We start from the raw sequence: 18,024 nt of genomic DNA, 5'->3' as shown, positions 1-18,024 counted from the left end.
CCCGGCCTTCCTCTTCATCTACCTAAGAATGAGAGGCTGCACTCTGATCTGGATTTTAACAAAGGTAAAACTACTTTATCTTTCATACCCAACACATCGTTACCATATTTAACACGGTTGGCATAAATCCCTGATACCATCTAAACAAACCCAGTCTGCAATCAAATTTACCCAGTTGTCTGAAATATGTTCTTGCTGTTGATTATTCTAATCATAATGAAACAGCTTCCTTCCCCTCCCCTCTTTATGTTTGATTTCTCTTGTCTCTTAAATGTCAGTTAAGTCCTTTTACTCTATGTGCCTGCCTGAGTAATAACCACTATGTACAAAGTACCCTACTAGTAGCTGGACGATGAGGATGAACATGGCAGCTCGGCCCTCCAAAGGTAGATAGTCCCATGGGTACTGAGTGACTGCATTCACAAGCAGGTTGTCCTCTCTAACTTGTTTCTGCTCCTTAAACACTCTTCAGTCACCGTCTCTGCTGTAGAAATGGGCATTTGCCACATACTATTTACCAAATGGGAAGCCTTTAAGAAAACTACTTATGATTCTTGTAAAGTTTTTTTTTCCAACTTCAAGATTTTATAACTAATATTAACATGTAAACTCTTATTATTGGGAAATATAGTCTACAAAAATAAGAACACTGAGAACCAAAGACTGAGCTCAGTAGGAAGCCTTTGCCTAATGTGAACAAGATCCTGAGTTCAATCCCCAGCACTTACACACACACACATACATACACACACACACACACATACACACACACATGAAATAAGAACACTCCCCCATTTCACATTCACATTTCATCATCCCTGTCATCATTATGGAAATAGCTAACTGCTATCAGGTGTGTATTAATCTGTAGGTTTTCAGTAGATCACTCAATAGTCACAATTTTATGAAATGAGTGCTGTGGTTGTTAGGAATAGGAGTCACAGGTAGAAAAGAAAGCAACCAACCTCCACAATCTTTAGCAGTCAATGAGGGGTGGGAGCTGCCCTTCTGTCAGGCAGCAAGGGAGTTTAAGTATGTTCCTAGGTGTAGCTAGAGTTAAAAGTATTGACTAGGAGTGTTTGTAAAGGGCCTAGAGCCCACATTGTTTGGAAGGACTTGTTTGCAGAATAGAAATCGTTTTACAGATGAGGGTGGTATGTTCCAGGGCCATATCTGGAAACGGGCTAGCAATGCTCTAAGAAGGCCTCTCAGTGGTGTATGTGACTCCACTCAGATCCAGGCGACCCCAGACCCAGAAACCATGAGGCTCCTAAGAGGAGCTGAGTCAACCAACTCCCAGCCACCTGCAAGTTAACGAAAGCAGCCACGAGAAGTTAATGACCAATGCATTGTGATCACCAGAGCGTGCCCCACTGGCTGACAAACAGGTTTCCCAAGCCCTTAGCTGCAATTAATTCCTGGAACCCTGTAAGTGTAGAAAACATGTTTCACAGTAGATGTTTTTTTCTAATATGCTTCACCAGGTACAGACCCCACGCCCTCCATTGAGCAAGCAGCCCCCCAAACGGTCCCAAACGGCAGAAAAATATTCTTTTTCCTCACTCTTTCCCTTTATAAGCTACCCCTCTGCAGCCATTAGGCTGCTGGTTCTTCCAGCCCAGCCAAACCCAATTAAACTCTCGCTTTGCCAGAGTCCTCTTTGTTTCTGTTTCGCGGCAATTACGACCCCTGATACTTTTTTATCTAACAGTATGACCAGTCAAGGGGTTTTTGTGCAATCTCTCTTTAGTCATTACCCCTATTTACAGATGAGGAAACTGAGAGTCTGGAAGTGAAACGACTTACTCAGGGATCCACATGTAGAGAGCTGAGGAGCCAGGACTCAGAGCCTTCCGACTGAAGTCTGTTGTGTCCACAGCCCTGTACTGTGTGGAGAGCCGTAGGCCCCCACCCCAGAATATAGCAAGACCTGGTTCCTGGCAAAGCTGTTTTCCAGACATCAAGGCTGACCTGGTTTGAGATTAACCAGATGACCATACTTGAAAGCCTCACAAACATGTTGTTCTAACTCGGGCACTTACCACTTGAGAGACTCCCTCATTTCTCATGTCCGCTTGAGAGACTCCCTCATTTCTCGTGGAACTGCCTAAGAAACTTTTTGTATTACTTTGTAATCATGCAGGTGTAACCTTATAATTGATTTGTGGCCTTACTATAGAATTGTGATGTTACTATGGTGTTCTGTTAATAGAATTGCTCTGCCTCAATAGATTTATCCCTGCCAACTTCCCCCTTCCCCTCTCTATAAAAACTGTTCCTTTTCTATCAATAAATGAGACTTGATCAGAAAGCCTGTCTTGTCTCCATTCTTCGCGTCTCTTGTCCCTTTCAGTCCCCTCTCCTCTCTCCAGGTACCCACGTTGACTGTCTCGTGGGTCAGGACATCTGGCGCCCAGTGTGAGGGCTGGATTCGGAGGATCCAGTGAGGGAAGAAGATGCCCCCAAAGGAACGTTCCACAACAATTTTTCACTCTGGACACGCCGCGGGAACCTGCCTCGGCTACAACCAGAAGTAAGTACAGACGTCTGATTATGGGACAAGAAATAAGCAGGCATGAACTTTATGTTAAGCAATTGCAAGAAGCCTTAAAGACGCAAGGAGTAAAGGTTAAGATAGAGGATCTATTAAGATTCTTTGAATTCATTAAGGAAACCTGTCCTTGGTTTCCCCAAGAAGGAATAATAGATATTAAAGGATGGAAAAGGGTAAAAAATGCTTTAGAGGATTATTATAAGGTCTTTGGACCCAAGAAAATTCCTGTTACAGCCTTTTCCTACTGGAACTTAATCAGGGAATTAATAGATTCAAATGAATCCTCCACCGAGGCTGCCATAAAGCAAACTCCAGGCCTCCTACAAGGCCCCCCCCAGCAGCCTCCCGGTGATAAAATAATTCCCCCTAAGGAGATAGACCTCATCTCCCTTGACAGTGATGAAGAAATGTCACCCGAGATACATTCTAGGATTTCAAATCCCAAAAATGTTAAATCAGAGCCTAACTCTAAAGTCAGCACTGATGTCACGATACCCCAGTCTGGCACTGCGCCCACGGCTCCTTTTGAGGCGTGTTCCACGCCCCCTCCTTATCCTCTCCCAACAGTTCTACCTGCCCTCGAGGCATTCCCCACTTCTCCCCTCGTTACCCAATTAAGAAATGAAGTGGCGCTATTAAAAGAACAGCTAGCCCTAGAACAACAAAAGCAAGAACTGCTTGAGGGTCTTCAAGACCTATCAGTTAAAAGTAAACATTCCTTGCAAGGTGAGGCTTTCCCCGCCCTGCAGCGCTCTGTTTCCCAGCCTTTGAGACGACACCAAAAGACGATGATGAGCCCTCACTCCACTCTTGTCTCTAAGGCACATGTCTCCCAGCTTTGTAATTATATTTCTCGAACTGAAGGATTCTCTGAGTGAAAAGTGATGTGCTCAGTAGCAGTATTAACTGGCATCCATCTATTAAGTGTTCTTTACACAAACTATATCCTTCAGGTTCCCAAAAAGAAACAGGAGATCAGTTGGGCTATTTGAAGAGAATTTGCCAATTCTATGTACTAAGAGAGACTGAGGCAACTAACAAGGAACTTTTAATGCCAGGAGCTACCAATAGTAGTAAGCCATTTCCACCCCTATAGGCAGGAAAAAGACCCTGTCACCAGATTCCATCTGAGAACTGCTATCATGGAACAGGGCTTTCCTAAAGAAAGAGAGGTGACCAAGTTTCCCAACCTCAGTCACTTCCACAGATTCTTCAAACGAAACTTCTAACAAATACAAGATGATAGTCAAAAATCTCACAAAGAAAGCCATTTTCACCTGCCTGTAACCCTAGCACTCTGGAGGCTGAGCCTGGAGGATTGCAAGTTCAAAGCCATCCTAGGCTAAACAGCCAGACTCTGCCTTTAAAAAAAATGGGGGGGGGGGGAACCAGGTGCTGTACTTAAAGGAGCACAGTGAAAGGTCACCAGGAGATTCCAGCTCAACTCAAATGCAGATTGTGTTCATGGTGACAAAAATGAACAGCCCAAAGAGGTGGTTTAAAAGGGGGAGTGACATGGCCTGAAGAGAGGGCTCAGTGGTCAAAAGCACGAACTATTCTTCCAGAGAACCTGTGTTCAGTTATCAGCACCCACATCAGGTTCCTGACAACCACCTGTAACTCCGGCTCTAGATGGATCCTGCATCTCTGACCTCCATGGGCACTGCACTTGGGCACTTACCCCACAAAGATTCAGACATAATTAAAATAAAATAAATTATATGAAGTGAGGAGATATGACAGCTTCAGAAGTCATGAAATTAAAGCAGAAACACAGGCTGAATAAGAATGTTACTGGATTTCAAGGCCTCTGTGTACCCCAGGAGGAACTGAATGGCAGGGCTGATGTTCAGACAGATGCAAAGTATTGCTCTGCTGGTTAAAATGCTGATGTTCTATACTATATTCACTTGGCCAGAAATGGGGTCTGGGTGTGATGCAGCATGGATAGGTGGCCAAGGCAGTGTTGCTCTGGACCAGCTCAGGGTTCAAGGCATTAGGACAGGAAAATCCAATCCATGTTATTGGCAAGGGATATAACACAAGCTATCCATCCCAGACCATGTGGGCCTCACATGAAACCCAGTCAGTCCTGGATGCAAGAACCTGTTGTCTATCAATTCAATGAGACTGGTGGTTTTCCATGTGAAATTATGACTCAGACAGGAGGTTCACTTAATTAATGATGAAATTATTTGATATTTTGTATTACATGTTACAATCATTTAGAGGTACTTTTATGATATGTACTTTGAGTCAGATAATAAACAGGAATATGTATAGATGGGTAGGTGTGTGTGTATGCATGTGTGAGAATGTTCATGAGTGTTTATGTGTGTGCCGGTGCACCTGTGTGTCTGTATTCCCTAAGGAAGGTTCTAGAACAAAACAGTGTGGAGGAGGAAGGATTGAGATAGCTCTGGAGGCTTTAGAGGACCTTTTAAAGGGGGAGAGTGCTGATGGCTCAAACAACTGGGATAAGCTATTTTTAGCCACCTTGTATCTACAGAGTAGTTGTAGAGCCACTACTACACCATGTTACCTCTGCCACAGTGAGACCTGGGCTCAAGGGCTGTCCAGGTGATCTTTCAAGGAGAGGTTTGACCAATGGAATCAAGGGTTCCAGCCTTGCCATATCTCTGTCCAGGCCCAGCAGAACTTGTGCTAGGGTAATCTAGGATGTGCTGAAAGTCTAGAGCCAAGAATGTACTGGCAGAACCTTAGAAGACAGAGTCTGACTTTAGTCACTGCTTGTCGCCCCTTCCTACATCTTCAGTCATGGAAAAGTCAGCCCTTCCTTGTGGTGAGATCACCCTGGCCATGAGCTAGTCAGTCACCATTCATCAGATGGGCCTTGGAAAAGAGATTTGTCCAAGGAATGGAGATCTTTGGATATAAAGGAATCTAGCTGCAACCTGCCAGTATGAAGATCAGCTCTAAACAGAAATGAATTCTCAGGCTATTGGCACTGTCCTTTGTGCTCCTGTGATGTAGATATTAAGAACTATCAGGTATAAGGATAATGTGGTGGTGCTCACCTCAAATCCCAGCCCTCTGGAGGCTGAAGTATAAAGATCACCACAAGTCAGAGGCCAGTTTGGGCTACAAAATGAGTTAAAGTCCATCCTTCAACACATGATAAGATTCTTTCTAACAAAAGAAGACCAAATGATTTCAAGGTTGTATGCCAGGAATCAGACAAGGCAGTTCATGTGGATGTTATCCATACAGTTGCACAGTGGCCTGGTGAAATAGGGATTGTGGTTTCCCCTCATAGACCAAAGAGGAAAGCGAAGCTCAGAGAGGCAAAGACCTGTCCAGGTTAGAATTCTAACCCAGAATAACTCTAGAATAGAAGCTGCTCCCCCATCCCTTCTCAATCCCTCCCAAGCCTGTGCTCCACCAGCCTTCCCTAGAACATATTCTGGGCCCCACCCTGTAGCTGGACAAAATGTATTCGCTTTGGATTCTGTACACAGAACAGGGAACCGAATATGCAGAGGAGGCTTACAGATGGAAACAGAACATGGTGAATGCTTACCCTCAGCTCACCTTCTTCTTATACAGTCAGGATTCTATGCGGGGAATGGTCTTCCACAGGAGTGGGTCTTTCCACATGAATTAACCCAATCAAGACAATGCCCCTCAGGCATGCCCAGAGGTCCACCTCCCAAGTAATTCTTATCAAGTTGGCTATTGAGAGTAACCACCACAACTCTATCCCTTCCCAACTTGACATGTAAATATTTTTATTGAATTTTTGTGATTTTTATACAATATAGTTTGATGGCATTTAGATCTACTGAACTTCCCCCCACTGCTCCCTGTCCAACTTAATGAATGCATGTGTGTGTATATATGTGTGTGTGTGTGTGTGTGTGTGTGTGTGTTGTTTTTTTGTTTTTTTGTTATTGTTGGTTTTTTCCCTGAGTGCCTTGGGAGGCAGAGGCCAAACACATCACTGTAAATCATGACCATTCATCCTTTGTCTCCAAAGTCTCATGTTTATCTCATAATACAAAATACAATACAATTTCTAAAATTCTCATTTTCTTTAAAAATTCTAACAGTTTAAAAATCCGTAATCTACCTCTTACCTGAGCCACAAGGCAAGCTCATAACTGTGAGATCCTATAAAATCAAAAACAAGTTTCATACTTCCAATATAAAATGACACAGAATAAACATTCTCATTCCAAAATGGAAGACTCAGAGTATAGTGAGGAATGATATTACCAAAGCAAGACCTAAATCCAGCAGGGAAAACTCTGACATCTGAGGCTAATGATGACAACAGCTGGGCTCCAAAGGGATTAGGTAGCCCCACGCCTCCAGCTCAACCATCTCTAGCACACACATCCTCTCTCTTAGGCCAACTCCGCTCCATACCTGCAACTTTCCTCAGCAAAGGTACAATAATATTGTCACTGCAGTATCCTGGGGTCTCCATTACAACTTGGGTTTCAGTTTCACAGCCTTATCCAGTGGCATCTCGTGGTCTCTGTGTAGAGACTTCAACCTTAAAACATGTTGGCTGGACTTCGTTACTATCTGAAAATGTGGGGCAAGCCTCATGACCCCTCAATCTTGCATCTGTCATGCCTGCAAAATTAGTACCATGTGGATGATGATGCTAAATTGGGCTGCCAGATGAAGACAGAGCCTGGCCCCACTGGGCCACAACTGGATTAGAGTCTATATGCTGACCTGGGGGAAACATTTCCATTATAGAACTGAGAACACCTTCAGTTTGGGCTTTCTTCCTTCAAATGAATTTGGATTTTCACAAGACAGAGCCCCTAAAGAGTAGGACTGTGCTTCAGAATACTATTCTTACTGTGTCAGTGCAGTCCTTCTTCATAGAAAGTCCCTCACCCTAAGTTCTGTACCCCTGCTATCCAAGCCAAACCTGCTTCAGTGGTAACCCTAAATCTATACCTCTTTAATCTATTTTTTGACGGAGGGGCAGGGGGACATGTTTTTGTTCCAAGTGGCCCATTTTAAAGCTCATGGGCTAGAACAGCCAGCCAGGGTGGAACAGCATTACATAGTCCTGGAAAATCCCATCTTCTCTCCAATGGGAATTCTACTGAGAATAATCCCTGCTGCCCAGCACTTCTTTCCCATCACCACCATCACGTTGATCTACCATCACCTCCATTTGCAGGACATTACCTTTCACGTCTACCTGATCCCCGATGACTGCACCATTCAGAAGGTGAAACTGAGTACCCCAAAGGCCAGGCCAGAGTGGGCTGACAGAGAATGTGAAATATAGCTAGAGATCACTTCCAGAGAAATCATTACCCGGGAGTGAGGAGAACCCTGGTGTGAATGATTCTGCTCTTTGTTCAGCCTTGGTTTGAGTCTCTCACAGCCTAACTCTCCCCAAACTGCACTGTCTAGCCTTCTACCAATCTCTGCATAACCTCCAATAGCCTCTCTCCAGGCATCAGAAGGATGGGATGGCCTCATGCCCAACATGTAGCGTTTCCCTCTCTCTCTCTTCTTCTCTTACAGTGAACTTATTCCCACACTGAGCATACTTGACAAAGGCCAAGTATGCAGCTGTCTGTGTGATAGAACACAGGGAATACAGGGGAGCATGGTGTATAGATGGTGTCAACACTCACCTCATGGGCACAACCCCCACTCCCACACAAATGTACTTACCCACCATCTCACCTTATTCAACAAGATTCTCAAGGGCAGAAATCTCCTTGAATCATTGTCTAAAATGTTCCCTAGGCCATAGATGATGAAGAAATGAAGTTCTAATTTTATGCAAATACACAAGCCACCCCTGCTGGATGCCCTTTACATTGGCTCCTGCTATACTGTGTCTGGTTCTGAGAATCTGGAAATCATCCCCAAGGTGAGAATCCAGGTGTTTGCCCATCTCCAAGATCAGACTCCAGATGTGGGGAAACCTAGGGAGCAGGCCTCGGAGCTTTACGAGAAAATTGGTGTAGGATAGAAAGCCAGTGGGATTTGGGGTGAGCAAGAATATAGCAAACATAAGTGGAAAAGAATTTAATGTGATGGAAGATCAGGTTCAAGATGGGAAAGATGATGGACTTAACTTAGGAGCACTTCGAAGTGCCATCTAGCAGAAAAGCACAAGGAATCCACCTACAGTTGAACACTCTGGGTTTATTACTGTGCTGAACATACTCCATGGAGAACTATGGAGATTCTCAGTAAAAGAGTGCTAGAAAAAAAGTACTGCAGGAGTTCAGTCTTGGTTGGGTAATTTGGGGGCAAATCTAAGGAAACAGATTTGTTCCAGATTTAATGCTGTCAAGAAACAGAACAATCTGTTCCTGGGAGTCTCAGCACATCTTGGTCCTGGGCAGAGAGGACTGAGGCAAGCAGAATGCTGGAATTAGTAAAGGCGTAGCAGCCCCTCACGTCAGCATGCTTGGGATGTACAGGCTGCCTGGCAACCTTTCTGAAGTAGGTGGCCTGTGTTTGTCCAGTGGGAAATAACGAGGCTCACTGATGTCTATCTCTGAGTGTTATATCAGCTTCTAGACACTAGGGACTGCTTTCTCTCAGAATCCTGCCCCTTGCTTTGGGGTGGGTCCACTAGTCATTGAACTATAATAATCAAATCTTCATTATTGGTACATTTAGACATAAAATGCCTTCAAGGGCTCATATACTGAAGGTTTGGAAACCAGCTAGTGGCACTGTTGGAATACAATGGGGTTGTGAACACTGACTTCATCAGTAGATTAATCAATCCATTGATGCGTTTACACTGAATGGATAATTAGGGAGTGCAGCCTGGCTGTGAAAAGTACCTCACTGTGGTCATGCCTTTGAAGAGTATATCTTCGCACAGAGCCCTTCCTCTCATGATCTTTCTGCCAGCTACCCCCTGTAAGGTAAGAAGTTTTGCACTGACAAGTCCTCCCCACTAGAGTGTCCCAACTTGTCCCAAGGCCACAGGGATGGGACAAAGTGGCTGTGGAATGAATCAGTGGACCACAGTATATCTTTCATCCTTTTAGTTGTTTTCTCAGGTATTTTTCCATAGCAGGAACAGGCTGACCAACACGACACTGACCACATTTTACAGCCTGAGATCAGAGCAGCTTCCACTGAATGGTAGTCTGTGTTTGAACCAGGGCTGTGTGAGTATAATGGCATAGGCATGACAATTGACGTGGCATGTGAGAATCAGGATAGGATACATCATACAACCACAACACAGACAAGTCAAAAGGGCCAGTCTTTGTAACAGGTCTGAAACCTGGATGTCCAGATTTTGAGACCCAGTCTATTAAAACATATCTAGAATCCATCTGGGTCTATTGAAGAAAGCCCAGTTAGCCTGGTTTTTGTTTTTGTTTTTTTTTTTTTCCTCTTATATCAGCTATTTTTTTCATTGCAATACAATATACCTGGCAAAATAACTTAAAAGAAGGAGAATTAATTTAGTCTACAGTTTAAGAGGATGCAGTTCACTGGGACAGGGACAGGAAGACAAACTTCATGAAACAAGAGTATGTGGCTGGACTCCTCACATCTCAAAGTTTTGGGAAGCAGAGAGTGGCGAATGGTGGCACTCAGCTGGCTTCTTCTTCGTGCACTCCAGGACCCCAGTGTGGCCGCCAGGGGAGCAGCCACAGGGCCTGAATGGATTATCACAGAACTGAAAAAAGACCAGGGGACTCGTGAGATTTCTTCGCTTTTATTTCTTCACACACACGACTGCCAAAAAGCCCTGTTACAGCTGAATGTCCACGGCACAGTGAACCATGATAAAGAGGCTAGAATTCCGCAGTTCAGCAAAACACGAGCAAGGTAGGATTATCACTGCAGTATGCCTTCCTTGGAGAACAAGTGTCTCCTGAGAAACTAGAGGAGTCCTGGCATTGCGGAGATGACTACCCAGCAAGCATTCTTGCATAAACTTTCTCATGAGTCAAGGTTTTCCAGACATACATGCTCAAGGTTCAGTTAAATTTACCAAACATATTTTTAAAGCCATAGGAACACTATTTCACAGTCCCTTCAACCCGGCCCAAGAGATTGTGCCATTCAGTCAGGACGGGTCTTCCCTACTCGATTAACGGTCCCTCACAGAAACGCCAGAATTATGTCTCCTAAGTATTCTAAATCTAGTCAGATTGACAATATAGAATGCAGCAAAACTGTCCCAGTTTCAGCAAGCATAAGTACACAAAAAAGTATTGTCTATGGTTAAAAATACTGCCCCCATGATTAGCTATTGGGTCTTAATGTACAAAAGAAGGAGGAGGATGATAGATCCAACAGTCAGTTAAGTTCGGAATAGTTTTTTATTTTTTTTATTTTTTCCTTAAATGGTAAAAAGAAAACATAAAGGATGAGAAATAAAGCGGGTGAAGATTATGGAGATTATATTAGTGCTTTAGAGTGTGTAAGAAGTAGTAGATAAATATTGGTAATAGAGTACAGTAGTGGGAAAGGGTGCTGATGTTCAGAAAATTCACCCTGTTCTGGCATTCCAGGTTAAACTGTCCTGCTCAGAAGGCAGCAGCCTCTGAAGACTTCTTGGGGTTCAGTTCAATGTCTTCAGAAGGACAATGCATCTTGTAGTTAGAAGGATGCACTGTTTATATTTGATTGGGAAACATGAAATCAAGGATGAATACTTAAGACTTTTCCTGAAGTATCCATCGTTAACAAGATTAAGAGGGATAGGGGAGAGAGAAGCAGAGAGGGAGAGGGAGATTCAGAGATTCAGAGAGAGAAACAGAATGAAGAGAAAGGAGGGAAGGAAGGAAGGAAGGAAGGAAGGAAGGAAGGAAGGAAGGAAGGAAGGAAGGAAGGAAGGAAGGAAGGAAGGGAGGAAGGAAAAGGAGATGGTTCCATTATTTGACAAAGGTTAAACCAGTGCCAAAGATAGCCTTCAGCAGAGGTAGTTCAGCGGACCTGGCAGGCAGATCTATTAGCTTAGAAAGGTGATATTCTAGCAGATATGACCTCCATAACAATTAAAGAATGGAGACCAAGTTCAGTAATAGAAAATGCTAGGAAACAATACAGCATTGTGAGAGAGTGACTTGGGCACTTTGACTGGGAGGTCAGACAAGCATATCTGAGAAGATGTCTCTTGAGTTGAGGCCTCAGTGACAAGAAGGGAGCAGGCATGTGGGGATTTATGGCAGAGTGTTTCAGACACAGGGAGCATGTGCAGAGGCATAGAGGTGAGAGCAGGCTTGACACCTCCAGTGACACAAAGGAGGTCAGTATGGCAGAGTCAGTGCATGCAGCAAAAGACTGAGTAAGACCAGGGCTTCTTGTATCTAGTAACCATGGTGTGGAGTTAGATTTTGTTCTAAGTGAAATGCAAGGTCTTGGTGGGTCTTAAACATGGAGATAGAGTACCTGGTTTATTTTGATAAAGATTCTCCTTGGGTTTGGGATGATGGCTCAGTTGGCAAAGTGCTTATTGTACAAGAAGAGGATCAGATGTAGAAAGCTAGATGTGATGGTGCACACATGGAAATCCAGTGCTGGAGAGGAGGAACCCTACAGCTTGCTGGCCAGACAGTCCTGCTGAATTAGAGAAAACTATGTTCAATAAGAGACCCTGCCTCAAAAACCAAGGTGGACAGCAATGGAGGAAATATCAATGTTAACTTCAGGCCTCCGCATGCAAGCCACGCATGCACAGACAGGCACATACAAACACTCAAAGATACCTCTGACCCTAGGTCAGATTGTATGATAGGCAGTCAAGAACAAAATCTGCTGCAAGTCAAAAGTCTCCTGCAGTACTGTAGGTGAGAGATCTTGATTACTTAGATGAAGAGGGTAACTGGTTTTTTGAACTTAGGGTATCACATATACTAGGCAAAGACTTTACTGAAAAGTCTGACTGCATACTGCTCAGGTCCTAAGAACTAGAGTGAGGTCAAGTTTAAAGGCAATGGACCAATTTCTTTGGCAGAAAAAAATGTCAAGACAGGAGAGCATTCAAGCTGTGGTGTGGCTAATGCTTACTGCACTTCTCAAGGTCTACTGTGAATAAGAACAAAAAGTTGGGAAGGAAGATATATAAATGCTAAATTTGGATAGGAAAAGAGTACCAACAAAGATAAGTTGTAGCTAATGTAGGAAGTGAAGAAGAACCCGCTATTCTGTGCTAGAACAAAAGGAAACGTGCCCCAAGAACAAGACCCTACCATCAAAAGCTCCAACTTAGGGAAATACAAATGTATTTAAAAGAAGCAATTCTGAAATGAGAATGCAGCTAAAGGGATTCCCTGCTCAAAAGCAACTGCCTAGAAAATTGTTTCCACGGATTCAGCAACCAAAGCACACAGCTGTCACTACAGCCATGGCTCAGGGGGTCAGGCTGTATCCTAATGTGGCATCAGAAATGATACTGGTTTTGCATACATAAAATATACAAGATTTAGAGTAACTGAGTCTTACTCTATGGTTTCAGTGACTACCTGAAGCCAGGCAATGTGTGGCAGGATTGGATTTCCCACAAAAGACCATGTAGGGAGAGATGTAAAGATGAAGCCTAAGTTCCAAAGGATACCTGAAAATGTTGGAGGTGCCAGGATGATGAGACATCTGCAGAGGAAAGTTGCATGCTTGGAGTCTAGTTGGCCCAAGGGAGAGACAAATTGCAGGTGCAGCAGAACTGCAGGGGCCGTGATACCCAAGCCCTTTGGAGCCTAGATGATTTCATCACAGGCTCCAGACGCTAGGAAGGAAGCAGTGGATTTGTTGCTTAACCTTCTAGCTTTCAGTCTTGACGTCAACATTCCTTGCAATACCCGTATTCTTCTCTTGGAATAGGAAGGTTTACTCTGTGTCATTGTATGCTGGACATATTGGACTTTTTATTGTATGTTCAGGGGTTCACGGTTAAGGGATCATCTGAGTTTCAGAAGAGATGCGGAAGAACAGCACATACACTTTTTAATATTGTTGGAGCTATTGAAGACTACGGGAGCTTTTGATGTTGAATGCACTTTGCATTAGGAGATGTTATGATTTAAAAGTGATGCATATGAACATCAAGTTACCAAGGAGTGAAGTTGTGGTACTATTGTTAATTTGATGGGATCTAGAATCACCAGGAGGCAAGTTTATAGTCCTACCTTCAACATGATATAGGTGAGGTTAGTGTCTGAGTGTCTATAAGGGATTTACCTAGATTAGGTGGAAGTGGAAAGACTCAACCTGAATGTGGGCAGCCCTGTTCCATGGACTGGGATCCTGAATTGAATAAAAAGGAGAAAGTGGGATGAGCACTGGCATTCCTCACCCCCTGCCTCCTGACTGCTGATGCCACGTGACCAGCCACCTTGTGTTTCTTGTACAATGGTTTCCCTGCCAAAATAGGCTGTACTCTCAAATTGTGAGCCAAAAGAAATCTTTCAGGGCTAGAGAGGTGGCTCAGTGGTTAAGAGCACTGGCTGCTCTTGCGGAAGACCTGGGTTCGGTTCCCAGCACCCACATGTCAGGTAACAACTGTCTGTAACTCCAGTTCCAGGGAATCTGACACCTCTTCTGGCCTCCACAGACATTGCACAACATGGGTGTACTTACATGCAGGCAAAACACTCATATATATAAAATAAAAATAAATAAATAAACATTTTAATGAAACCCTTTCATCCTTGAGTTATATTTGCCAGGGCATTTTATCACAAGAAGAATAATTAATACCTTTTACTTTAAGACCCATCAAGAATGTAGATTGCCTAGAGAATTCAACATGGCAGAAACAGAGGAAGACGGGTCCAAGGAGAGGTTAAGGGAACAAGATCCAGCTTAAGATATATAAGCACTATTTGTAGGATGAGCTCTCAATCATTCACAGATGTTATGGTTTGAAACTGAATTGTACCTCACAGGCTTATATATTTAAACACTTGGGCCACATGTAGTGTTATTTTAGGAGTGAGTATGCAGAAAACTTAGAGATGTGAAGTCTGGCTAGCAGAAGCAGATTGCTTTTGGAAGGTCTTGGAGGTTATAGCCTAGACACAGCTTCCTGATCCTCTGAGATATAACAAGCTGAGCCACAAACTCCTGCTGCCAAGGATGGAATGTCAGCTGCCATGCATTCCCCACTATGAATCATTGAGACAAAATAAACCCTTCCTTCTTAAGTTGGTTCTTGTCAGATGATTTGCCACAGCAATGAGCAAAGAAGCTGAACAATGTGGTTCCCAGATGAGGCCTCCTTCTTCTGAATCAGCAGGTGTGTTCAAAAGTGGTGATTGACCAGTACAAAAGATAATCAATGCCCCTATGGGGTGAGCCGGACCAAAAAGGTATCAGGATGGTGAGAGAGATTGCAGTCTGAGCATGAATACTGGCTTTCTCTTTCTCTTTTCAGGAACTGGAGCTGTGCTACCGGAGTCCCAGACAATCCCAGCTCTTCTCTGAGATCCACGTTGGCCACACAGGTTCCAGGATTAAGTTACAATTGAGAGATAAGAAAAATATGTTTCTTATATGGGAGGCCTTGTTGAAACCAGGTGAAGTGACATCAAGTCCAGAGACAAGAACAGGAAAATCAATGAGGGTGGGGACACATATTATTACTATTTTGGGGTATCAAGAAGTAGACCAGGAAAGTTATGTTGCTTTTTCAAGTTCCATAGCATGTGATACGGTCTTGAAGTCTGACTCTGTGTTAGTTATCTTTTCCTAATTGTGACAATATACCAGAGAAAACCAACATTTAAAAGGAAAGGTTTGGGCTGGAGAGATGGCTCAGCCGATAAGAGCACTGACTACTCCTGCAGAGGACCCTTGTTGGATTCCCAGAACGCACATGGCAGCTAACAGCCATTGGTAACTCCAGTTCCAGGGGATCTGACACTCCCTTCTGACCTCTGCAGGCATTGTGTGACATGGGTGCACTTTCACACATGCAGGCAATATACACATAAAATAAAAATGATAAAGAAATGAAATGTCACAGAAAAATTAGAGACCAACAGCCGAAGTCAGATAAGGAGAGGAAGTTTAATTTGACACTAGCAGGACTGACCCACAGATAAAAAGAGTCACACCCCTCACACTTTGGAGAGTTTTTATGCTCATATATGAGGAATGTAAGCAAAAGGTACATAGCACACACATGGGAATTAGGTAAGATAACATATGGAGGCAAAGGTTACAGGGATGTGAAAGCTTTGGAAAACAAAGACTTTCATCCTGAGTAACCACAGGGGGGAGGGGGAAGACTCCTGCTCACCTCCCCCATACCTATCTCTTATCTGTTTTCCTGCTCCAAAGTTCTTAATTACATCACATTGAAAAAGTGTTTAGTCATAATAAAACAAACAAGCAAACAACAAACAAACAAACAAACAAACAATAAATAAATAAATAAATAAATAATAACAAATAAAATGGAAGGAAAGGTTTGTTTTGGCTTGTTTCAGTCCCAGATCACCTGCCTTCATCACTTTGGGACCGAAGTGAAGCAGAATATCGTGGTAGTGGGACCACGTCAAGGAGGCAAGGTAGTTCTGAAGTAGAGATGCAGAAATACACAGATCCAGATAGATATAGATCCAGATTCAGATACAGATCCAGATACAGATCCAGATACAGATCCAGATACAGATGATCCAGATCCAGATCCAGATCCAGATCCAGACACAGGAGGAAAGGAGTTCAAAACAAAATATACCTCCAATGACAGACATCCTCCAACTCCCCCCCCCGTAGTTTCCATTGTCATTCTCATATTCACTCAGTTATAAATGCATTTATGTGTTCATAAAATCACAGCCCTCATAACCAGTCACCTCTGAATACTGCTGCAGGACTAGTCTTTCAACACATGAGCATTTAACAAGAACCATATCATATTCAAATCATTACATACTCCAGCCCTTTTAATTTCTCTCATACCCTGGTATCCACCTACTGCCCTTGAACTGCTAGCTTTTAACATTCACAAAGCCCCTGACATCATTGTACATGATGGCTCAACTTTACAATGGAGGCAAGCATTCAAAGGTTCTATGACTGGTTAATAAAACCAGTTTTGCCAATATTAAATACTCAATTTGATCAATCTATATTTTCTTTTTAATAATAAATTTCATTTTTTGAGTTTCTCACATGTGTATAATATATTCTGGTCACTCCCCCCACATACACCTTTCCTTATCTTTTGACCCCAGGCAGCCCCACTCTTTCCTGTAAATGCCTTTCGCACATTCATGGCTTTTTGCTTTGTTTTGTGTTCTACAGAGTTTAACTAGGGCCGTCTCTGCCGTCATCTCAATTCACTGGAAAGAAAGGCTTCTCTGACGAAGGCTGAGTAGCCTTTGTGATATAGACATAGATATTCAGAAGGTTATTTGATACCAAGTGTAGCTGAGCAGCAGCCATAGCTTCTTCCCAGGACCTAAGACCTCCTTAAACATGGACTTTTTTAACCTGCTTTATAGTACTAGGCATGGCTTGCATTTTGTGCAGAGGGCCCCAAGTCCTACCTGGGAGTAGTTGGCTACTCCATAATGCTTGTGCCACTATTGAAGCAGGGAAGACATCTTGCCTAGCAGGTTAGTTTTTATAGTTCACAGAGTTCACACCTGGGTAAAACCATTGATGCCTCTTCCTCTCCAGCAGCCTGCACAGCACCATCTGACACTATGGAAACCAGCCAGCAGGGAGGATGCTTACAACTCAGTCCCAGCTTCATTTCTCTAGATCTTGCATTTAAGGTACATGGTATATTCAGCAATAGGGTCTTATCAACTTGGACTGGTGAGCATCCAAAAAGGTAGTGAGAAACTGAATTATTTTATGGACATATGGGACCTCTGAAATCAACAACTCCTATGGATGTATCCCACACCTGTAACTAAGTTTTTTATTTTATTTATATTTTTGTATGAGTGCTTTGCCAGATGTATATAAGTATGTCCATGAGTGCAATGTCCAGGAGGCCAGAAGATGTTGGATCCCCTGAAATTAGAGTTAAGGTCAGATGTTGACCACCATGTGGGTGTTAGAAATTTTTCCCAGTTTCAAACATTTATCTTTCATAATTTCATTTTCCTTGATACACCAATAAAATTCCATTGTATATATATATATGTATCACATTTTAATTATCTATTCCTCAGTTGATGGACACCTAGGCTGATTTCATTTCCTAACTATTGTAAAATGAAATGCAATGAACGTGGAATTGCCAATGTGTGTGTGTAAGGTACATAATTCTTTTGTATAAAAGCCCAGAAATAGTATGGCTGAGTAATGATGAAGATCTAGTTCTAGTTTTATAACGAGCCTCCAGACCGATTTCCAAAATGGTTGCATAATGTACAGTTCAACTAGGAGTGTATTCATGGTTTCCTTTTCCCCACATCCATGCCAGCAGCTGCTGTCATTTTTATCCTTGATGATGGCCATTAAAACATGGATGAGGTGGAGTCTTAAGGCAGTTTTAATACACGTGGCTAATGACCAAATGT

General features: G+C 43.1%; 1 protein-coding gene across 1 annotated transcript in view; it reads left to right on the top strand.

Moving 5' to 3' along the window:
- LOC103752251 (NACHT, LRR and PYD domains-containing protein 1b allele 1-like) overlaps positions 1-18,024 on the top strand; it is a 51,633-nt gene that overhangs the window by 29,159 nt on the left and 4,450 nt on the right. Inside the window, 5 exon segments of the mRNA XM_029557529.1 lie at positions 5,549-5,565; positions 7,518-7,772; positions 8,303-8,329; positions 8,331-8,429; positions 14,916-15,104. Of these exon segments, the coding sequence (XP_029413389.1) occupies positions 5,549-5,565; positions 7,518-7,772; positions 8,303-8,329; positions 8,331-8,429; positions 14,916-15,104 (587 nt within the window).

This window comes from Nannospalax galili, unplaced genomic scaffold (assembly GCF_000622305.1).
Source record: "Nannospalax galili isolate Female #2095 unplaced genomic scaffold, S.galili_v1.0 scaffold146, whole genome shotgun sequence".
Classification (NCBI taxonomy): Eukaryota; Metazoa; Chordata; class Mammalia; order Rodentia; family Spalacidae; genus Nannospalax; species Nannospalax galili.
This window is presented reverse-complemented; position numbering and strand designations above follow the sequence as displayed.